This window comes from Saccopteryx leptura, chromosome 1, assembly GCF_036850995.1.
Source record: "Saccopteryx leptura isolate mSacLep1 chromosome 1, mSacLep1_pri_phased_curated, whole genome shotgun sequence".
In the NCBI taxonomy this organism is placed as follows: Eukaryota; Metazoa; Chordata; class Mammalia; order Chiroptera; family Emballonuridae; genus Saccopteryx; species Saccopteryx leptura.
The window spans coordinates 14,297,864-14,322,282 of NC_089503.1; the positions used below are offsets into that span (position 1 = coordinate 14,297,864).

The window sequence follows — 24,419 nt, forward strand, 5'->3', positions numbered from 1 at the left end:
TTTAGTATTTCCTGGAGTGGGGGCTTTCTGTTGATAAATTCTCTCATCTTTTCTGTATTTGTGAATGTTTTTATATCTCCTTCATACTTGAAGGATAGCTTTGATGGGTATAGTATTTTTGGCTGAAAGTTCCTCTCTTTCAGGGCTTTAAATATTGGGGTCCACTCTCTTCTAGCTTGTAGAGTTTCTGCTGAGAAATCTGATGATAATCTAATAGGCCTTCCTTTATATGTTGTACTCTTCTTTTCCCTGGCTGCCTTGAGAATTTTTTCTTTGTCATTGGTTTGTGTCATCTTTATTATGATGTGCCTTGGAGTGGGTTTGTTGGGGTTAAGAAAACTCGGTGTTCTGTTTGCTTCTTGAATTTGAAGCTTTAGTTCTTTCCACAGTCTTGGGAAGTTCTCGTCTATTATTTGTTTGAGTATATTCTCCATTCCATTTTCTTTCTCTTCTCCCTCTGATATACCTATTATTCTTATGTTATTCTTTCTGATGGAGTCAGACAATTCCTGTAGGGCTTTCTCGTTTTTTATTATTTTTGAGTCTCTTTCTTCTTCTCTCTGTTGTGCCTCAAGTTGTTTGTCTTCTATTTCACTAATCCTATCTTCAATCTGGGCTGTTCTGCTAGCTAAGCTTGTTACCTCGTTTTTCAGCTCGTGAATTGAGTTTTTCATTTCTGTTTGATTTGTTTTTATAGTTTCAATTTCCTTGGTAATATATTCTTTGTGTTCATTGAGTTGTTTTCTGATCTCCCTATATTGCCTTTCTGTGTTTTCTTGTATATCTCTTAGTATTTTTAAGATTTCTATTTTAAATTCTCTGTCATTTAGCTCCAAGGCTTCCAATATGTTAAGTCTTTTCTCCATAGATTTTTCCACATCTATTTGTGTTACCTCTCTTTCTTTTGTATCCATAATATTCGATTTCCTCTTTCTTACTGGCATCTGAGGGTGGTCTTGTTGATAGCACTAATTAGAATTAATAAAGAGTAAAAAGTAAAAAAAAAAAAAAAAGGTAAAACACCCCACAAAAAAAACAGTAATAATTTATTATTTCCCCCTTTTTTTCTTTCTTCTCTTTCCCTCCTCTCCCCTCCTCAGGGAAATATCGTGCCTATAATGGAGGGCCTGATTTGCGGTGAAGAGTTCAAGGGGCAAAAAAAGGGGAGTAGGGACCTACTAAATGCAAAAAAAAAAAAAAGGAAGAAAATCTTAGACAAGCATAAGATGATTTGCTTGTGAGTGATGGTCAACTAAGAGATATAATGAGAGGGATAAGAGAGAACCAGAAAAAAGGACAAAAAAAGGAATAATAAAGAAGAAAAAAATAAAAATAATAAGTAAAAATCTGTTGTATTAAGTGGAGCGAAGACTAAATACAATGGAGACCTTGGGTTGGGAGGACCCAAAATGCCACAAAAATAAACAAACAAGAAAAAAACAAAAACAAAAGCGAAAAAAAAAATAAAGCCAAAAAAAGCCTTGAGTCCCAAATTAACTAATTTGTTCGTGATTGAGGATTAAATGGGAGGAAAGTAAAACGAGAAAAGAAAAAACGAATAGAAAGGAAAAAATAAGAAAAAGAGAAAAATGAAGGAAGAAATAAAAAAGGAAGAGAAAAAAACAAAATAAAGCAAAACAAAAAAAAAAACAAAAGAGGAGAGAGTGAGAGTTAAGTGTTTTGGAGTATAACCTTAAAGGAGAGTGAGGATGAAGAAGAGAAATAAAATGTAACACTTATGGGTAGTGTAGTTCAAGAAAAGGGAAGCATAAGATGGGCAGAGAATAGAAGGACTGAGGTGGAGGAAATAAAGGCAATAAGATAGAAGAAACAAACAACAACAACAAAAAAATTAGTGGAACAAGTTGTAAAGTCTGTGGATTTTTCTTGATTTTGAGATGTTAACTTCTTCCTTTTTCTTTTCTCTCCCTCTTCCTGGTCGGTGACTCTGTACCCCAGGCTCTGCCCCTGTGTCACACTTAGGTAGGGATTTGCAGTTGATGGGATTCTATGGCAATGTCATATAATTGGCTTTAGTCTTGCTGGTAGTCAAGGCTTGTTGGCGTTTGCAGGGTCCAACGATGAGAGAGTTTGCTTTCCTGGATTCTCTCTCCTAGTCCCCCCTTCCTGAATTAGCAGCCTGGTGATCCAGCTATAAGGCTGCCACTGCTGCTGCCTGGGGAGTAAGAGGCTCAAAGAGCTGGGAAATCCCCACTCTATCCCCACTCAGTGCAAGGCTTTGGGAAAGGCTCTGGCAGTCAGGGCCTCCAGTGTAATCAGGCGGGGGTGGGAGTCAGTTGTTGTCAAGGTGACTGTTCAGTGCCTAGCATTCCGTTGGACCTCTCAACCCAGGCTTTCCACACTTTGTAGCCTGTTTTTGCTGGGAAGAAGAGGCACTAGTCTCTGCTTGCGACTAGTGTAGTATAGATCTTATTATCTGCCAAGTCCTTCTTGTTAGCGTTTATCCCTGAATATGGAGGCTCTATCAATCAGAAGTTGCCCCCGCCCCTTTAGCGAGAGGCACTAAAAAATATCACGCCTCTTGTCTTGGGTCGCTGAACTGAGAGAGATCTTATCAATTAGAACCAAGGGTGCGCAGATTTCATGGGTTAAGTTAATTTCAGTAATTGGGTCGCAGCTGTGCTCCCGAAGGTATTTCAGGCTGCCTGCGCGCGCCCCTCCCCCAACGCTTGATTGTTAGCTTGAATGGCTGGGTGAGGTGCCCCGCCCACGGAGAGAATCTCCCAAGTAGGGAATACCGCCCTGGGGCCTCTCCCGCTCCCCCTGCTGCTGGCGGCTGGGGCGCACTGGGCGCAGGATGATGGGGTACCCTGGGTGTGCGGGCCAGCAGGGCACTCTGGGCGCGTGGAATGCCCAGGGTACACGCGCGAATGGGGTGCTCCGGGCACCGGTGGCTGGCGACTCTCACTCGCAGTGCGCGGGCCGCTGGGAACGTTAGCGGTGCTCGGTCTGCAACCGGACCGGGCGTGCGCCAGCGGCTGCTCGCCGCTCTGGAGTGTGGGCGGTACTCGCTCTGCAACCGAACCGGGCGCGCGCCGGCGGCTGCTCGTGGCGGCTGCTCGCGGCTCCCGAGTGTGGGCTGACTCACCACCACCACAGGCGCACTCCCTCGCGGCTTGAATGAACGTCCCTGCGGTAGCTTCCTCTACACCCTCGTCTCTCAGATTCAAGTGATAACAGTCCTTTCGCTTTCAGTTTGTGTGGAACTCCAGAATGCTCCGAGGATAAATTTTCCTGTTTCTAGTTGATAAATTTGTTGTGATTTTGGGGAGATCTGTCGGACGCGCTGCTCACGGCGCCATTTCCGTGACGTCACTCTCTCCTTCAATTTTAAACAATAGCATTGCAGGATAAAGTAGTCTTGGTTGTAGGCTTTGTTCTGCATTACTTTGAATATTTCTTTTTTTTAAGGGTTTTGAATATTTCTTGCCATTCCCTTCTGGCCTCAAGTGTTTCTGTTGAGAAGTCAGAAGGCATCCTTATGGGGGCTCCTTTGTAGGTGATAGCCTTTTTTTCTCTAGCAGCTTTTAATATTTTTCTCTTTATCACTTAGCTTTGGTATTTTAATTATGATGTGTCTTGGTGTAGATTTCTTTGGCTTTCTCTTTAATGAAGTTCTCTGTGTTTCTTGATCTTATGAGACATTTTCTTGCCTTAATTTAGGGAAATTTTTAGCTATGATATGTTGAACAAAGTCTCTATCCTTTGTTCTTTCTCTTCTTCAGGAACTCTTATGATGCGAATGCTATTTCTCTTCATGTTGTCACAGAGCTCTCTTAGAGTTTCCTCAGACTTTTGAGTCTCTTTTTTTTTTCTGCTCTGCTTCTGTGCCTTCATTTATCTTGTCCTCTAACTTTTTGATTTGATTCTCAGCTTCATCCATCCTGCTTTTAATTCCTTTCATTGTGTTCTTCATTTCTGATATTGTATTTGTCATTGCTGACTGGTTCATTTTTATTATTTCAATGTCCTTTTTTATATTTGCTATCTCTTTATTTAGGTGTTTGTAATGACCATATATTATTGTTCTAAGATCTTTAAGCATCCTAACAATCATTATTTTAAACTCTGCATCGAGTAATTTGGTTATATCTGACTCATTCAGTCCTTTTCTGGGGATTTCTCTTGATTCGTTTGTGTTGCATTTCTCTGCCTTCTCATTTTGTCTGTGTAGAATAAGGTTTTGGCCTCTGGAGTCCACTGAGTGTGGCCTCTGTGTTCCCTAGAAGTGGTGTGTCTGCAGGCCCATCACCCCCTCTGCTGCTGCTGCCTAGGGCATTGTGGTATGGGCATTGCAAGTGCCAGCCCACTGGGGATGTTGCTGTGGTTTCCACCAATCCTTCATGGGATTGGCTGTAATCATGTGCTAAGGTGTACAAGCTTCAGTGTCCTAGGCCTTCACCCTGCCCCCACGGGTGTGGTTATGCTCGGCCCTGACGGCCCTGAGCTTTGCTCAGCTGTAGGTCTCCACCTGATTTCAGGTTTTTGCCCCACTCCTGCAAGAGGAGCCTGCTCATGGGACTGCTTCATGCATTGGCTCTACAGGCCGGGCAGGGCTGCATGTTCATGCTCAGTCGGAGGACTCCACTTGTTCAGGACTTTGGCTTCACCACTGCAAGAGGAGTCGACTCCCGCGTCAGGCCACAAGTCTTGGTTTCACAGGTGGGCAGGGCAAGGCTGCACTTCTGCACCCTTGCTTAAGGGTGGGTCTCTGCCCCTTCCAAGGCCCCTGCCCTTAGGCGGCCCACAGCTGGGCTTGACCACTTTTGCACTTTCCCTCTTCCCCAGCCAGGCAAGACCGAGCTCTTACCTGGGCCTCAGTTGTGGCCAGCCAGCTTCTGCCCTTGCCAACAGAACGGTTCTTCCATGTCCCACCGCTACCCGCCCTCAAGCGAGCCCTCAGCCGTGTGGGTGGGGGCACTGCAGCTCAGACCCTAAGACTCACTATTGTAGTCCTGAAAGCTCTCTTCTTCTAAGCAACTCTGCTCTAAGTATTGTGGGAGCTTGTTTGTCTGGTGTCCTGCTTGCCTTTGCTGGTATTGCTGTTTCCAGAGAAAATATTCACTTCAGATTTGGGGAGTGGCTCATCTCAGGGGTTAGGGTGGCTGTTTCTGAAAGTGTTTCTCTCTGTGCCTCCTAGATTACACTCTCTTCCTGCTATTCTGGTCCTCTCCTCTCTCCCCATCCCCCTGAAACCCCTGGTGAGTGGTTGTGAGAGAGGTTTTCTGCGAGGTCTCTTTAAGAAGAATCCTGGGTCTGAGAAATCTGTCTCTTTCTCACAAACAGTATCTTGACTTGTTTTCAGCTAAATACTGTCCATACGCCTCTTCCAGGCTCTGGGGATGCAGGCTGGGGCTTTGTTCCTGGGACTCAGGACCCTCCCTCTCTGCTAAACTCACTTCCTGCCACACGAGTCTCTTCTGTCTGCTGTTCACTCTGGGGAGCTGGACAGCCCTCTCCACGTTTCCACTTTTCTTACCAGTCTCAGTGTGGCTTCTTCAGTGTTCCTTGGTTGAAGAGTCCTCTTAGATTAGTCCAAAATTGGTTTTTCCAGATGATGGTTCTTAAAATTAGGTTGTAATCCACTTTGGTTCTGGGAAGTGGAAGTTAGTACGTCTGCCTACTCCATCGCCATCTTGTCTCCGGGCCTTCTCAACTTATTTTTATTATTTCCTTATTTACTAAAGAAAATGTTTTTCCCCCAGTTTTAGTGAGCTATAATTGACATATAACATTGTGAAAGTTTAAGGTACAATGTGATGATTTGATACATGTATATATTGTAAAATGTTTACCATAACAAGATTAGCTAACACAACTTTACCTAAGATAATTCCCATATTTTGTGGTTGTTGTTATGACAAGAACACTAGGATTTGTTCTTATAGCCACTTTCAAGTAGACAAAACTGTAGTCATCATGCTGTACATTAAATCCTGAGAACTTGTTCATCCTATAACTGGAAGTTTATACCCCCACCCGCCAGCTCCTAGCAACCACCCCTCTACACTCTGCCTGAGCTCAGCTTTTTAAGATTCTAAATATAAGTAAAATCGTGCCATTTTGACAACATGGCCAGATCCTGAGGATACTATGTTAAGTGAATTAAGTCAGAAAGACAAAGTCAACATCTCCAATTAATCCTGTAATTTCTTGAAAATTATCATTTAAGTCAGGATTATCAGAGGTTTTCATGTACTACATTACATATAAAACGACAACAACACATAAACTTGACTTTTTATTAAAGTGGTCAATTGAAAAAGACTTCCTTTGGCTTAGGAATACTATATATAACTCATATACAAGGCAAGTACATATAGAGGTTAAGAACACATCATCTCTGCATACCATTCAAAGATCCATGGTTTCTTCAAAATACTAGATACTTTACAATATCCATAATGCTTTAAACATGACATAATTAATTATGTTCACCTGCCTTTATAACGACCAAATTGTCTTGTTTGGCAGCATGAAACCTACCTGTGGTCAGTGATGTATATGGAAATAACCGAAACTGTAATATTTATGAGAAACAAAACATTCAGTGTTAGCCTTCTAGATAAATTTTGAACCATATAACTAGATGAAATCCTCTGGAAAGTGAGATGTGTGGTCTCCAAACCTCCTAAAAGTGGATGTTCACTAGACCATGTGAGTTTTCCAGCTTCCTTTCTTTAAGTAAGGCCTGTCATTGCGTAGTACCAACTCCTTGAAAACAGGGATGACAAGTCTTCCCATGGCTTTGTTGTAACATGATAACATGGGCTTTGTTTTAAGTAACAGCAATGTGTGGACAGAACAGAAGTGTTCTAGCCCCTGTATATACTTCTAATGCCCTCAAAAACTTACGTGGCTGAAGGTGCTCCTACTGAAAACTGGTGAGTGATGGAGAGTCTTCAGAATATCAATACTAAAGAAAATTTTAACAGTTTCAAGGAAAATGCTAGATCAATATTATTTCATCTTTTCCATGTCTCTTTCAGTCTTTCTAATGCTTTCCTAACAAAGAGTTAACAATGTTATACTGAGAAGACTAGTGATCCTTGGTAAAAGAGATATTTTAAAAATCCTAATATCTTCATGCCCACTATAGTATGTTATAAGGCCAAACAATCATTAGCTGGACTAAATTGGGAAGGATGCATTTTTCTAGGCTAATATTTCTAGGTTGCATGAGTCCAGTGGTTCTCAATGATTTAAAATCTCCAGGAGAACTTGTTAAAACACAAAAGGCTGGGTCATGCTCCTAGAATTTCTGATTCTGTAGGTCTGGGTGGAGGGGTTCCTACAATTGACGTATATGAAAATTTGTAGGTGATGCTGATTCTGTTGGTCTTGCAACAATGCTTTTGAATCACTGCTCTAGGGTAACAGTTCCCAAAGTGTAATCTGCATACCAACCCTCTGAAATACAGGTGAAGTTTAAGCATGCAGGCAGTCCTCCTTGCCCAGACTTTCTTATATAAACTCAAGGAAGGAATAAGTATGGATATATTTTTGCCCTCTGAGCTGTGTTTTTCTCTTGAAATTCGGGAAACAAATAAAATTTGCTTTTATAGTATCCCTCATTATCCAAACTCACCACTGGCATTCTTACTGTCTCCGCTCAGTATTCAGGTACATGTGGCTAAGGAATAATCATGATACAGATTTTTGGGCTCCACTAGAGATATACTAAATTGGATTATTTGGAATCAATATTTCAACAGTCTCAAGATCATTCTTAAAAGCAAGAATGTTGGAAAACCAAGCTCCTATGCTAGGTACAAGAATCATGGAGTTCTTGATTGATCTTTTGTGAAGCAGTGGATAAAGCATCGACATGGAATGCTGAGGTCACCAGTTTGAAACCCCGGCTTGCCCGGTCAAGGCACATATGAAAAGCAGCTACTATGAGTTGATGCTTCTCGCTCCACCGCTCCTTCTCTCTTTCTGTCCTCTAAAAACAATAAATTACATAAAATATATATCATGGAATTCTTTTGCATTTTAGTAAATGTAAATGTGATTTCATATATTTAAGAGGTTTACCTACAAAGTGTTTTAGACTTTAGACCATTAAAATGATAATAGTGTGGGATTCTTTAGTAACTGGGATTATAATCTAAATCTTAAGATAGAAGTAACATTGTATTTCTGGAAAAAGACATTTAAAATTTCTTCTGCATAGTCACATTTTCAAAGCATAAATATAACCAGTATCATTTGGGGGGAACTGCTCAGAAAAAGTAAAGATAAGAAATAATTACCAGCTCAACCAGTTTTATTTGTGAAACAAGGAAATGAAGGCTTACTTCTCTTAAAAATGAACAAGAAATAATTAAAATTCAAAAATTATTTATAGACACTAGGGCTCTATTAGAAGTTTTAATGGTTTGCATGCTATTTTAATTAGTAGGTAAACCCAACAAAGACTTTGCTTTTCTTATCATCTTCTTGAATGCACTCTTGACCTCTTTATTCCTCAGGCTGTAGACCAGAGGGTTCAGCATTGGGATGACCATGGTGTAGAACACGGAGACCATGTTGTTCGTGTCCATGTAATGACTAGAATTTGGCTGTAAGTACATGAAGATGATTGTCCCATAGAAAATGGAAACAATGGTTAGATGGGATACACAGGTGGAGATGTTTTTTTCTGTGTGTGTCCCTCAGCTGAGTGCATCCTCTGGATAGCAATAAAAATAAACAGATAAGAGTTCAAAATAACAAAGAGAGTGAGTAAGACATTGAATGCAGCCAACATGAAGAGGATAATCTCATTTGTGTTGATACCAGAGCAAGAGAGAGCCAACAGTGGGGGAATGTCACAGAAAAAGTGATTCACAACATTGGAATGACAGAAGTAAAGGTGAAAAGTGAAGGCAATGTGGATGGAAGATTCCAAGAATCCACAGATGTAAGGTCCAGTAACCAGTAAGACACAGACAGTGGTTGTCATGGTGGTGGTATAATGCAGGGGTTTATACACAGCTACATGGTGGTCAAAAGTCATTGAGGCTAAGAGGAAACTTTCAACAGTGGCAAAAGCTGCAAAGAAGAACATCTGGGCAGCACATGCATTGTATGATATGGTCTTATCTCCTGTGAGAAACCCCATAATTACTTTAGGAGTGACAGCTGAGGCATAAACACAGTCCAACAGGGAGAGGTTACTGAGAAAAAGGTACATGGGAGTGTGGAGTTGAGAGTCCAACAGAATCAACATGATCATGCCCAGGTTTCCAACCAGAGTGATAAGGTAGATGAGAGAGAAGATTATGAAGAGTGGGATCTGCATCTCTAGGGCATCTGTTAACCCCACAAGAATGAATTCAGTCACCTCTGAAATGTTCTCCATTAAAGTCATTTAGGAATTATCAAGAGAGGCATCTCTGACAAAATGAGCAAATAACGCTGCTTGATGATTATCATGAGAATTGAAGTATCAGCAGAGCCTCTTGCTCACATGCATCAACTTTCTGTCAAGGTCAGGAACCCATATGCCAGAATTGGGACTAAATGGTGGTTTGAGTGAGTTCATGCATCTACAAGAGTTATGGAAGGATACTAAAATGTCTCTGCTCTCTGTGGCTACCATCTTATGACTCTAGGATATATTTCAGCTTGCTTGCTTTATGGTATACTCTATTACATTAAACAACAGAGAACTCTTTTTCACCACTTGCTGTATCTTGAAAACACCTTTGTCTAAGATGTAGATAGAAAATTTATTCAACAGAAAGTAAAACATAAGAAACATTTTGTAAAGAATGAGAGTATACACATGTTTTCATATTACCAGCTATTTCTTATTTTTTCCTATTTTCTAATTAAAATACAATTTATAAACAATAATAATATCTATAGTTTTTTTGTGTACAAATGTTCAAGTTTTGTTAAACATATATAGTTATGTAACCATTACTGCAATCATCATATAGAAGAGTTTCATCAGCCAAACAAAACCTCTGAGCTTTTTTTTGTGTTCAACCCCTTCCCCTATCCACTGCCTCAACCACTAACTGTTCTGTCCATATAATTCTGCCTTTGCAAGGATGTCCTATAAGTAAAATCTTAGTGTCAGTTAGCATGGTACATTTGAGATTCATTCATATCATTACATGTATTAATTTCTTAGGACATGAAAAGTACCACAAACTTGTGGCTTAGACAAGAGAAATTTAATATCTCATATTTTTGGAGGCTAGAAGTCTGAGATACAAGTGTCAGGAGGGTTGTTCTGTTGGTTCCCTGTGAATATTTCCTCAGAAAGAATTTGTTTCATGTCTGTCTCTGAGCCTTTCAGTGATTTTCCAGAAGTCGTTGGCATTTCTTGATTGTTGCTGCTAAGCCATGATCTCTATATTCATCTTCACACAGTGTTTTCTTTTGTGATTGCTTTTGTTCAAATCTTTCCTTTGTAATTTTTTATTTCTTTTATAATTTATTGGGGTGATGTTGGTTAATAAGATCATATATGTTTCATATGCATTTCTATGATACATGATCAATAGATTGAATTGGGAGCCTACCACCCAAAGTCCAATCATCTTCAATCACCATCTATTTGACCCCCTTTAAAATTAACTGCCACCTACCCCTTTCTTCTGATAACCACCACACCATTGTCTGTGTCTCTGAGTTTTTGCTTCCTTGTTCTTCTTTTTTGTTCATTTGTAGTTTTTAGTTTTATATCCCATGTGAGTGCTGTGTCCCTGGCACCCTGTAGACTCTTCTCCCTTCCAACCTCCCAGTTCACTCCCACTTGCTCACCTTCAGATGTTTCAATACACAGATCTCTCAGACATGTTGGTGCATTGAGCAGGGAATCTTTGTTGAGTTAAATCTGTTCAAATTGTTGGAAATTCCAAGGAGAAGTCAAGAGTACCTCTCAAGTGCCATTCTTCTAACAACACCTCCCAAAATTAAAAAAAAAAGAAAAACAAGAGTCATACTACATTTAAAGTTTGCCCTACCCCATTGTTACTTAATTATAACTAATTAAAAAGGGAAAAATCTTGTCATCATCTGAAGTACTGAGGGTTAGGATTTCAACAAATGAGTGTTTAAGGAAAACAATGCAATCCACAATATATCAGTGATAAAATGTTTTTTATTATTGCTAAATAGTATTACATTACATAGATATCACAAAACATATTTACATCTTCCACTTGTAGTGCACTTCTAGTTTTTTTTTTTTTTAATTTGGCTATTTTGAATAAACTTACTAACCATTGGTCTAAAGTTGTTTTCTGAAAATATAAGTTTGTATTTCATGTACATAATTCCTATGAGTTGGCTTGCTTCATCAGATGGTAAGTGTATTTTTTATTGAATAGAATTCAGTGTTTCTTTATCAATCTTCTACCTGTTTTTCCATTATTAAATCTGAGGTATTGAAATCTCCCACTATGATTGTGTTACTATTTCTCATTCCAATTCTGTTTATATTTACTGCATATTTTAGGAGTATTTGATGCATATATATTTATAATTGTTATGTCTTCCTGAAGAATTGACCTTTTTAAATCATTAGGTAATGTCTTCCTTTGTCTTCCTTCATATGGTTTTTGACTTGAAGTCTATTTTGGGGTTGTATGACCACTTTTATTCTTCCAAGTGTGAAATAACTGCCTAACAAAAAAGTCACAGCAAAGCTTCAACACTACAAGTGGAAAATGGCAGCCCTTACTCACTCAGCTTTGCCTGATGGAATAGTGTTTCTACAACAGAGACCTGGGGAAGATAAGAGATGCCAGTGCCCTGCCTGTCATAAGGTGAAACTGCAGCTCTACACTGATACCTGGAGTTAGAAGGAACTCCTGACTTCTTGGACACATTTCCCTGAAGTAGAACTTCTACCATACAGCTTGAGGAAGAAGACAAAGGAGCAAGTCAAAGCTAAATGCCACTCTTTCTGATTATAACAAGTTGCATAACTTATCCTGAATAAATGCTTCTCAGTGTTCTATAAGTCCTTAGGACAAATACAAATTGTTGAGGTTTTTTAAAAAAATTTTTTTACCAGTGGTATTGTTGTTTCACTGAAGAGAATATCTAATCAGATTTTTACAATGTCATTCAGAAAGCCTATGACTAAAATTATCTTTAATAAACTTTAATAATGGAGTTATTTCTGTTTACACAAGTGTTTCAAAAATAGCACTAAGAATTTCTGTACACCACTCTCTCAGTTTCCCCTATAACTTAGCATCTAAAGTTTTATCATTATATATTATTGGGCTGCATTTTTCAAAACAAAGATTCTAACATTACTACTTTATCCTTAACTAAATTTCAAAGTTTATTGAAATTTTACTAGTATTTTTACTAATGACCTTTTCAGTCATGATCTAATTTTAATAAACCTAGAACAAATAAAGAAACTATTTAAGTCACTATTCAGCAGTGCATTACCATTAATGTATAATTCAAATAACCACTTCTGAGTTCAAAGATAAAGATATAGGTGTCAAAAGGATAATTAATAAAGCAAGAAAGGGAGTCATATATAGGAAATAATTTAGAGAATTGTGACTAGACTATGGAAACAAATTGATAAGAACTTTTCAGGTTTTTTGCCTGACCAGGCAGTGGCATAGTGGATAGAGCGTCGGACTGGGATGCAGAGGACCCAGGTTCAAGCCCCCGAGGTCGCCAGCTTGAGCGCGGGCTCATCTGGTTTGAGCAAAAGCTCAATAGCTTGAACCCAAGGTCGCTGGCTCCAGCAAGGGGTTACTTGGTCTGCTGAAGGCCCACGGTCAAGGCACATATGAGAAAGCAATCAATGAACAACTAAGGTGTTGCAACGCACAATGAAAAACTAATGATTGATGCTTCTCATCTCTCTCTGTTCCTGTCTGCCTGTCCCTGTCTATCCTTCTCTCTGACTCACTCTCTGTCTCTGAAAAAAAAAAAAAAGAATTTTTCAGGTTTTTAAAGGACGTTTTACTGCAGAAAATATTGTCCTGGAATACTGAGGACTAAAGTTCAAAACCCCAAGGTCACTGACTTGAGCACAAACTCACCAGCTTAAGCTTGAGTCACTGACTTGCTTGTAGCCTCGCTTCCCAGGCATATAGAAGAAAGCAATCAATGAACAACTAATGTGCCATGATGACCAGTTGATGCTTCTCATCTCTCTCTTTTCTTGTCTATCTTTCTCTGTCTCTCTCTTTGGAAAAAAATAAAACTATGTTCATAGAAAAAACCTTTAGGCATATGTATAGTTCTGCTTTATTTATAACTACCAAACCCTAGAACCAATATAATGTCTCTCAGCTGAAGAATGGATAAACAATCTGTAATATCCTTAAAATAGAATACTACTAAAAAATATTAGCATTACCAGTAAAAGTAGCAACATTGAAGGGTCATAAATGCATTATATCAAGTGAAAGAAGCAAGACTCATAGACTACATACGCTAGAATCCAGTGAAAGATATTGCAAAGGTTGTTACCTACACAAAACAGTTCAGTGGTTTCCTGAAGCAGTGGGTAGGAGAAGGAGTTAACAACTAAGAACCTTGTGCTTTTGTATACATGTTGGAAATGTTCTATTATCTTAATTCTGGTAGTAGCTACATTGCCATATACATTTGAACAAATTATTAGAAGTATACACACACACAAAATGTGTGGATCATACAGTTTATAAATTATGCATTTATAAATACAAAAAAAATAACAAGTAACACCAAAATATGCATGCCCTTTTATTATACAGCTGGGTCCCATAGGCAGGTAAATTATTTCTTCCCTAAGAAGCTAGGATGAGGAGCTATAGATGCCCTCAGGGGGCACGTTCCCTCTAAGCTTCATATCCTATAATTCACTCCTGGTCCCCTGTGTTATCCTCTGAAATACAAACAACACTCCACACAACATTATTTTAGAGGGACCACAGTGCACACTGGGGACTTTGATCATTATATATTCATCTGAATGCTTATAGTTGTCATTACACACAGGCCTTCTATCTTCTGTGAATGGCTATAAACCTGAAACCATGGCCAAGAAAATCACTCCAAGATAAAAACAAAACAAAACAAAACTTTAAAATGGTAACCCCTTACACAGTTGTTTTATAGACTTTCTATTGTTTGCTATTTACAGACACAATCTTGTAAATTATATAGGAGAAGCAATTTTATTTTGTTTATTTTACAAACAAGACAAAGTAGTGGATGCCTCCAATGGCGGAATAAGAATTCATCATGGATTCAGGACTTAAGCCCCAGGTTCTGGTCCTTGTTAGAGTATTTTCCTCTAACTTTTCACATTTTAGAGAACTTGGAAAATTTCAGTAACTCCTTAAATATTGAGTGTTTATCACTATTTCTTTATTATTTCATGGATGAATTTTGTATTTTACACTCAATACTCAGGACTGACTGTCCCTTCTCTTCAAGGAGCAAGGTAAGGTAAATAATCTATGTATACTATTAGTGCAGCAACAAATACTGTGTGTTATATCAGTACAAAAATAGGTGTTTTAAACTATTTTTTAAATAGTGAGTTGAGGGTGGAGTATAAATGTTAATATTTCTATTAGTGTGGAGTTTAATGGTACTTATGTAATATCCTGCTGTTTCTCTGAAGAAGATGAATAAAAATATAAGATAAATGATGCACTGATTGGGTAGGCTGGTAACTTCATCTTGTTCAATAACAACTGGTGTACCAGAGGCTATAGAAAAAACATAAATGTGAAGTGACCGTTCTTTAAGCTACAAAAGGAAAAAACTGAATTTACAGAATTGAACAGTAGTTCCACCTTTTTCTCATGCTGTTATTTTCATTACTACTGGCACCTTTAAATATGCTGACCTTAAGGCAGCTAAACACACACAGAACTTTTTTGTGTTTGAACTGGGATTCAATTTGCATCTTGACTCTTCTTTGATAGTGATAAAATTGTAAAGTATCACAAAGTTCCCAAATTCTTAATTTTAAATGTAAAGTAAAAATATTAATAGTATATGATATGTAAGGCTCTTAACATTAGTTCAAGATAATTTTGAGGTATAAATGATTGATAAAATAATGCACATTGTATTTATACATTTTAATTTAACAATAATTTCTTATTTTTATTTCATTCTTTCCATTAGTTCTTACTTCTACAAGACATCTTATGATTCCCAAAAAGCATTGATGGAGAACAGGACAGAAGTGACATACTTCATCCTCCTTGGATTGACCCATGTCCTAGAACTACAGGTCCCCCTCTTTATCATGTTCACTCTCATTTATCTCATCACTGTGGTTGGGAACCTCAGGACAATTGTGCTGATTCTCTTGGACTCTCGTCTCCACACTCCCATGTACTTTTTCCTCAGTAACCTGTCTCTGGTGGATTTGTGTTACTCCTCAGCTGTCACTCCCAAAGTCATGGCTGGGTTACTTATAGGCAACAAAGTCATCTCCTACAATGCCTGTGCTGCTCAGATGTTCTTTTTTGGTGCCTTCGTCGTTGTGGAATTTTACCTGTTGTCCTCTATGGCCTATGACCGCTATGCAGCAGTGTGCAAACCCCTACATTACACCACCACCATGACGACAGGTGTGTGTGTGCATCTGGCCATAGGCTCCTACATTGGTGGTTTCTTATTTGCCTCCCTTTTTGTTGCAGATATATTCAGCCTTTCCTTTTGTAAGTCTAATGTGGTCAATCACTTTTTCTGTGATGTTCTAGCTGTCATGGTTCTCTCTTGTTCAGATACACACATAAGTGAGGTATTTATTGTTTTTATGTCTAGTTTTCATGTCTTTTTTGCTCTTCTGGTGATATTGATTTCTTATCTATTCATATTTAAAACCATCTTGAAGTTGCACTCAGCTCAAGGCCACCAGAAGGCTTTGTCCACCTGTACTTCTCACCTCACTACTATCTCCATCTTCTATGGGACTGTCATTTTCATGTACATACAGCCTGGTTCCAGACATTCCATGGACACAGATAAAATGGCCTCTGTCTTCTATTCTATGGTCATCCCCATGCTGAACCCTCTGGTCTACAGCCTGAGAAACAAGGAGGTCAAGAGTGCATTTAAAACTCTTGTTGAAAAGGCATATTTTTCAAAGGGATTGGGTTTTTAACCTTATAGTATGCATAATAACACTATTTAATTTCTCTCAAACTTTTACCATGCATTGAATTACATTTTAAGCCCTACACTGCATTTAAATTTCTATGATGACATCTTTAGCTTCTCAAAAGTTTTTGTCTTTTAAAAACAAACATATTCAGAAATGTAATAACTAAATGAGGATGGTTAAAGGAAAGCATTAGAAATTTTGGGACCTGTTTGTCATATGTCACTAATGATCTGATTTATTTACTTGTTCCATTTACATTGTCTCTACCACATCCCAATACAAATATGCATGTTAAAGAAGGGCACAAACAAGGTGATGGACCAAGGTATATTTGTGTATTCCATGTACGCACCCATATTGGAATGAGACACTGTCATAAGTAAATGGAATATTGCTAGTTCTGGAAACTTTACCCCAGGAGAAGGGAGGGGAAGTGAGTGTGTGTCTAACATCTTGCAGTAGAGTGCCCAAGGACAAAGAGACAAGTGGTTATTACAACGGACATGGTTCTGTTATCTTAGGGGAAGGTGTACACCCTGAATCTCTTTCCCAAAAGCAATAGAAAGGAGTGAAATATGCATCCAGCGTTCCAACCTATTAGTGCATTGCTGGAGAGAAAGGGGTGAACTTTTCACTAAAGCCAACATTTTCTGTGAGATTTGAAGAAAGTACAAACATAAGCCTTCCCTCCAGGACAGATAGACTTGAGTAGAGTGCACAGCCATTATAAAGAGCTTAGCAATCTCCTAGTGTCTCTAGCTATGCTAGTTGGAGGAAACCTTGTCCTATTCAAGTTCACAAAGAATACAAGAAACACAAAAATTTGGAAAATATGACACAATAAAAAGAATACAATAAATCAGTCATTAATATGAAAGAAAGTAAGATCTGTGAATTCCCAGAAAAGGATTTCAAAATGAATATTTTAAGGAATCTGAGTGAGTTATGAGAGAAAACACATAGACACCTAAACAAAATCAGGACATGATCTGTAACAAAAGGAGAAGTTTGACAATGAGATATAAACTATAAAAAACAACCAAACAAATTCTAGAGTTGAAGAATGCAGTGATGAACTAAATTTTTAATAAAAAACTTTATAATCAAACTTGATGAAGCAGAAGAATGAACAAATAAAATTGAAAATGAGTTATTTAAAATTATCCAGACAGAGTAGCAAAAAAAATTTTTTAAACCTTAAGTTCTTATGAGAAACCATAATGAGATATAAACATTGTACGTGTCCCAGAAAGAGAGAAGCTTTATCTGTGGGACAGTAAACCTACTAATTATCACGGTAGGAGAAAAGACAAGTGCAGGTAAGTGGGTATGCTGCAACCAATATATCAATTCTTCCCACAGTCCATTGTCTAGAACTACTGCATGTCTCTCCTTAGATGAAAAGGGGCTAACACATATGGGTAAGCAGGTGTATTGTTTTAGTACCACTGTTCTTATGATCAATGCAATATCAATATCTACTGCAATAAATATTAATATGTGACAGAATTAGTGATACACTTAATATATATGTCATATGTTACTCTTGAAATCTTATGAGAATGACAGGATAATTATTTCTTTCCTCTTTATAGAAGAAAAGTTGAAGTTTGAAGAGGCTAAATGACTTAGCCTCTTTTTTTTTTAATTTGATGTGAAGCCAATTGGAATTGTTCAAATGTGTGCACAGAAAACATGGTAACTGTGACATTTGTTCTAATAAGTGTGTGATAAGTCAGGGTAGAAATATGGGTTTAGAGATATCTGTGTAAAGGAAGAAATAGATGTATCTCCTTTGTTGAAAAAAAAATTCCCAGTCCAGAACTGTGATGGCAAGTTTGGTTGGTTCTTTTTGAAAGAGATTTGCTAAGGAGACTTCTAGAGATGATTTTGAGATAGAGAAAAAAAAAACATAAAATAAAAGTAAAATTACATTATTTTAATTTTTTCTATTTCAGTTTACACTCAATACCATTTCACACCAGTTTCAGATGTACAGAAAAGTGCCTGGAAAACCATGCACCTTATAGAATGATCCCCTTCTTGCCTAAAGCACCACCCAAGCCCTGATATCTCCACATTATTAACTCTATTCTTCACACTGCAAACTAAATCTCTCTGGCTATTCTGCAACTACTGATTTGTACTGCTTAATTCCTTCACCCATTTCACCCAGCCCCTTAACTCCCTCCCTTCTGAAAGCTGTCAGTCTGTCCTCTGGGTCCATGAGTCTGTTTCTATTTTGTGTGTTTGTTTGCTTGTTTGTTGTGCTCATTATATTCCACATATAGGTGAAATCATACAGTGTTTAACTTGCTCTGACTGGTTTATTTCATTTAATATTTTAAACCTTTAAAATACCAAATGCTGATAAAGATATAAAATAATTTGAATGGGTTGCTGTTGGGAAATATAAATGGTATAGCCCTTTCAGAAAACAATGTGGCAGTTTCTCATTCAAATAAACATATCCTTACTGTACGACCAAACAATCCTATTCCTAGATATTTACCCAAATGACAGAAAACCTAAGATTTGACAAAAATGTTTAGGCAAATGTTTACATCAGCTTTATTTGCAATCATCAAACACTAGACCAAACACAAATGTTCCTGGACTGTGGAATATATCAATGATGTGTAATATCAGTGCAGAGAATAGTGCTCTGCAACAAAATATATTTCACTATGACACCAGTAATAATATGGTTGGGCTTCAAAGGCTAAGAGAAAGATTACAGACTCAAAAAGTATACATTCTAAAGTTACAGTTTAAGGACATTCTTTTTTAAAAAGTTTTATTTACACAATTCACTTTAACAGAGTGACATTGATCAACAAGAATACATAGATTTCAGGTGAACATTTCTATAGCATTTGAACTGTTGATTACGTTGTATACCCATCACCCAAAGTCAAATCATTTTCCATCACCTTATATTTGTCCCTCTTTACACCCTTCCCCTCCCCCTTCCCCCCTCCCAATTTACTCAAGTTTGCTACCCCCACCCCCACATTCTCTTCCCTCTGGTAACCACTTCACTTTATGTACATAAGTCTCAGTTTTATATTCCATCCATGGGTAAAATCATACAATTCTTAACTTTTTCTGATTTATTTAGATCACTCAGTATAATGTTCTCAAGGTCCACTCATGTTGTTGTAAATGTCACTATGTCATTGTTTCTTTATTTTTTATTTACTTTTATTATATTTTATTTTTTGCATATTTTGTATTTTTCCAAAATGAGAAGCAGGTGAGGGGGCAGAAGACAGACTGTCGCATGTGCCCAACCGGGATCCACCCAGCGGGTGCATCAGGGGCAATGCTCAGCCCATCTGGGCATTGTTCCACTGCAACTGGAGCCATTTTAGTGCCTGAGGTGGAGGCCAAAGAGCCATCCTCAGCACTCAGGCAACTTTTGCTGCAGTAGAACCTTGGCTGTGGGAGGGAATGAGAGTAACGTAGAGAAAGGAGAGAGGGACGGCTGGAGAAGCAGATGGGCGCTTCTCCTGTGTGCCTTGGCCTGGGATCTCATTAGGCATTTCCATACGCTGGGCCGACGCTCTACCATTTAGCCAACAGGCCAGGGCCCTGTCATTGATTTTTATGGCTGAGTAGTATTCTATTGTTATATATGTATCACATCTTCTTTATTCAGTCTTCTATAGAGGGACACTTTGGTTGTTTTCATGAATTGATCCATCTGAATAATGCGGTGATGAACATGGTGGTACGTGTGTCTTAATGTACAAAAGTTTTTGCATTTTGGGAGTTGATACCTAGTAGAGGGATTGGTGGGTCATATGGTAATTCTATTCTTAATGTTTTGAGGAAGGAACCTCCATACTTTATTTTATAATGATCGTACTAATTTACATTCCCACCAGCAGTGAATGAGGGTTCTTTTTCTCCACAGCCTCTCCAACACTTGTTATTACCTGTCTTGTTGATAACAGCCAATCTAACAGGTATAAGGTGGTATCCCATTGTAGTTTTGATTTGCGTTTCTGAAATAGCGTGAAGATGAGAATCTTTTCATATATCTATTGGCCATTTGTATGTTCTTTTGGTGGTAGTGTCTGTTCATGTCCTTTCTCCATTTTTTAATTGATTGTTTGCTTGTTTGTTGCTAAGCTTTGTATTTTATATATTGTGAATATTAACTCCTTATCAAAGCTGTAGTTTGGAAATATCACCTCCCATTTAGTTGGCTGCCTGTTTGTATTGTTGTCAGTTTCTTCTGCTGTTCAGAAGCTTTTTAGTTTTATAGAGTCCCATTCATTTATTTTTGCCTTCACTTCTCTTGCCTTTGGGGTCAAATTCATAAATACTTCTCTACAGCCAGGGTCCATGAGCTTACTATCTATGTTCTCCTCAATGTAATTTATAGTTTCCGGTCTTATATTTAGGTCTTTGATTCACTTTGAATTTATTTTTGTGCAGGGAGGCAAACTATAGTCCAGTTTTATTTTTTTCCATGTCGTTTCCCAATTTTCCCCACATCATTTATTGAAGAGGATTTCTTTTCTCCACTGTGTGTTTTTGGGTCCTTTGTTGAAGATGATTTGTCCAGATATATGTAGTTTTATTTCTGGGCTCTCAATTCTGTTTCATTGGTCTATATGTCTGTTTTTCTGCCAATACCATGTTATTTTGGTTATTGTGACTCTATAGTATAATTTGAATTGAAGTAGTATGATACCTACAGCTTCATTCTTTTTCCTCAGGATTACTTTGGTTATTTGGGGGTATTTGTGGTTCCATACAAAAGTGGAAATTTTTGGTTCTATTTCTTTAAAGAATGTCATTGAGATTTTGATGGAGATTGCATTAAATTTGTATATTGCTTTGAGTAATATGGCCATTATGTTGATTCTTCTAACCCATGAACATGGAATATTTTCTCAGTTCATTTTGTCTTTTTAAATTTCTTTCAATAATGTTTTGTAGTTTTCAGTATATAGGTCCTTCATATTATTTGCTGTTTATTCCTAGGTATTTTATTTTTTTGCTGCAATTTTAAAAGGATTTTTGTTGTTGCTGTCGTTGTTGCTGTTATTTTTTGAGTTTATATTCTGAAATTTCATTGTTGGCATATAGTAAATCAGTACACTTTTGTATATTGATTTTGTATCCTGTGACTTTACTGTATTGCTTTATTGTTTCTAATAGCCTTTTGGTGCAGTCTTTGGGATTTCCTATATACAGGATCATGTCATTTGCAAAAAGTGACAGCTTTATTTCTTCCTTTCTGATATGAATGCATTTTATTTCTTTTTCTTGCCTGATCATTCTGCCTAGGACTTCCAGAACTATGTTGAATAAGAGTGGAGAGAGTGGGCAACCTTGACTCATTCCTGATTTTAGAAGAAAAGCCTTCATTTTTTCATCATTTAGTATGATAATAGTTGACGGTTTGTCATATATGGCCTTTATTATGTTGAGTTACTTTCCTTCTATTCCGATTATATTGTTTTAAACTAAAAAAATATTGTCTTATCGAATGTCTTTTCTGCATCTATTGATAGGATCATATGGTTTTTGTTTTTTGCTCCATTGATGTGGTGTATTACTTTGATCGATTTCCAAATGTTGAATCATACATATGCTCCTGGAATGAATCCCACTTTATTGTGATGTATTATTTTTTTTAATATGTTGTTTGGTTTATTTGATTTGCTAGTATTTTGTTTAGAGTTTTTGCATCTGTATTCATTAGAAATATTGGTCTGTAGTTTTCTTTTTTGTCTTCTCTTTGCCAGGTTTGGTATGAGCATTATGTTGACCTCATAAAATGTGTTGGATAGTATTGCTTCTGCTTATTTTTGGAAAAGTTTGTGAAGTATAGGTACCAAATGTTTTTTGACAATTTGGTAAAATTCACTAGTGTAACCATCTGGTCCTGGACTTATGTTTCTGGGGAGTTTTTTGAAAGTTGTTTCTATTTCCTCCCTGCTTATAGGTCTATTTAGGTTTTCTACTTCTTCAAGGCACAGTTTAGAAAGATTGCATAGTTCTAAGAATTTATCCATTTCCTCTAGGTTGTTGAAATTTGTGACATATAATCTTTCATAATATTCTAGTATGATCTTTTGTACATATATCTATGATGTCTGTGGTAATTTCTTCTCTTTCATTTCAGATTTTGTTTATATGAGTCTTTCCTCTTTTTTATCTTAGTTTGTCTAGCCAGTGGTTTGTTGATTGTATAGATCTTTAAAAAAAACCAGCTGTTTGTTATATTAATTTTTTTCTACATTTTTTGTTCTCTATTTCATTTAGTTCTGCTCTAATTTTTACTAATTTCTTTCTGCTGCTGACTTTGGTTTGCCTTTGCTTTTCTTTTTCTAGTGTCTTAGGTTTTATGTTAGGTTGTTCACTTGGGATCTCCTTGTTTCTTGATAGAAGCCTGTAATGATATGTACTTTCCTCTTATTAATGCTTTGGCTGCATCTCACAAATTTTGACATAAAGTGTTGCCATTTTCATTTGTCCATATATATTTTCTTTATTTCTGCTTTTATTTATTCTTTGACCCTTTCTTTTTTTAGAAGGATGTTGTTTAATTTCCACATTTCTCTGGGTTTATTTACTTCCTTTTTACACTTGAATTCTAATTTCAAAGCCTTATGATAAAAAAATATGCTTGTATAATGTCAATCTTCCTGAATTTGTTGATGTTAGCTTTGTGGTGCAACATATGGTCTATCCTTGAGAATGTCCCATGCACACTGGAGTGAATGTATAATTTAATATTTGAAATGAAATGTCCTATAAATGTCCATTATGTCCATTTAGTTCAGAGTGTCATTTAAGGCCAATATTTTTTTATTGATTTTCTGTTTGGATGATCTATATAAAGCCATCAATGTTGTGTTGAAATCTCCAAGTAGAATCAGTTTTTGCCTGCTTCTATTTTTAGATCAGTTAGTAGATGTCTTAAATATTTTGGTGCTCCTTGGTTTGGTACATATATATATTAAAAAGTGTTACATCTTTTTGATACTATATCTTTATCATTATGAAATGATCATCTTTGTCTCTGGTTACCTTTGTTGTCTTGAGGTCATCAGCATTGTAATATATATATATATATAGTCACACCTGCTTTTCTTTGTATATTATTTACTTGGAGAATCTTTTTCCAACTTTTACTTTAAATCTACTTTTGTCCTTGCAGCTTGGATGTGTCTCTTTTTTTTTTTTTTTTTTTTTTGCACTTTTCTGAAGCTGGAAACAGGGAGAGACAGTCAGACAGACTCCCACATGCGCCCGACCGGGATCCACCCGGCACGCCCACCAGGGGGCGACGCTCTGCCCACCAGGGGGCGATGCTCTGCCCATCCTGGGCATCGCCATGTTGCGACCAGAGCCACTCTAGCGCCTGAGGCAGAGGCCACAGAGCCATCCCCAGCGCCCGGGGCCATCTTTGCTCCAATGGAGCCTTGGCTGCAGGAGGGGAAGAGAGAGACAGAGAGGAAGACGCGGCGGAGGGGTGGAGAAGCAAATGGGCACTTCTCCTGTGTGCCCTGGCCGGGAATCGAACCCGGGTCCGGATGTGTCTCTTGAAGGCAGTATATGGTTGGGTTTTGCTGTTTCATCCAACTGCTACTCTGTGCCTCTTTATTGGGGAGTTCAGTCCACTTACATTTAAGATAATTATTGATCTTATAAGATTTCCTAGACCCATTTTATGTTTCATTTTCAGGTAGCTCTGTGTCTTGATTCTTCCCTTTTTTTCTCCTGTCAGTAGTTGGGTACAGTGTGATCCTAGGACTTTACAGCTTCTTCCAGTTTTAGCTTTACTGCTTCATATTTCCTGCTTTTTAGCTCTAACAATGGTGATCTCAGGCTTCTGGACATTCTTTCCCACATCTCATCAGAGTTGGAAACCACATGTAGAATACCTCTGTTCTTCAGAGGAGATAGCAATTCTGGAGAGCTAGCTGTAGGGTTTGTCTCTGCCACTCTTGGTACAGAGAGGTGAGGGAGATAGGATCTGGGAGGCTGGGGGCTGCACTTTACCTTTCTCTGTCTCTACCAAGTGCTGAGTACAGGGAGACCATGGGAACACTGGCAGTGACTCCATGCTCTGGCCGCTTTGGTTTACCTCCTCCTCTGTTCCTCTGTTTTACTGCTCCTCCTGGCAGAAGGAAACCCAGTTACTTTGATTTTTCATCTCTGCTCCTCTCAGACAAAATCCAGAGAGCCCAAGCTTCCCTCCTTCCCACAGTACAGCAGGGGAAAAAAAAATGGTCACTTCATGTTTGTCTCCTCTCTTTTCCAAAGCAAACCACGAAAG

The 24,419-nt window shown here is 37.9% G+C and overlaps 1 protein-coding gene and 1 pseudogene across 1 annotated transcript; one reads left to right on the top strand and one right to left on the bottom strand.

The window, feature by feature from the left end:
- Positions 1–8,414: 8,414 nt before the first annotated feature.
- LOC136387915 (olfactory receptor 5B12-like) lies at positions 8,415–9,376 on the bottom strand (annotated as a pseudogene).
- A 5,793-nt stretch (positions 9,377–15,169) lies between these two features.
- On the top strand, positions 15,170–16,114 carry LOC136388597 (olfactory receptor 5B2-like). The gene has a single exon (XM_066360418.1). It carries the CDS (start codon positions 15,170–15,172, stop codon positions 16,112–16,114), a length of 945 nt encoding a protein of 314 aa, XP_066216515.1.
- Positions 16,115–24,419: the final 8,305 nt, after the last annotated feature.

Bases quoted from the DNA above. Each gene is read 5' to 3' on its own strand.
- LOC136388597 (XM_066360418.1), top strand. From the start codon at position 15,170: ATGGAGAACAGGACAGAAGTGACATACTTCATCCTCCTTGGATTGACC.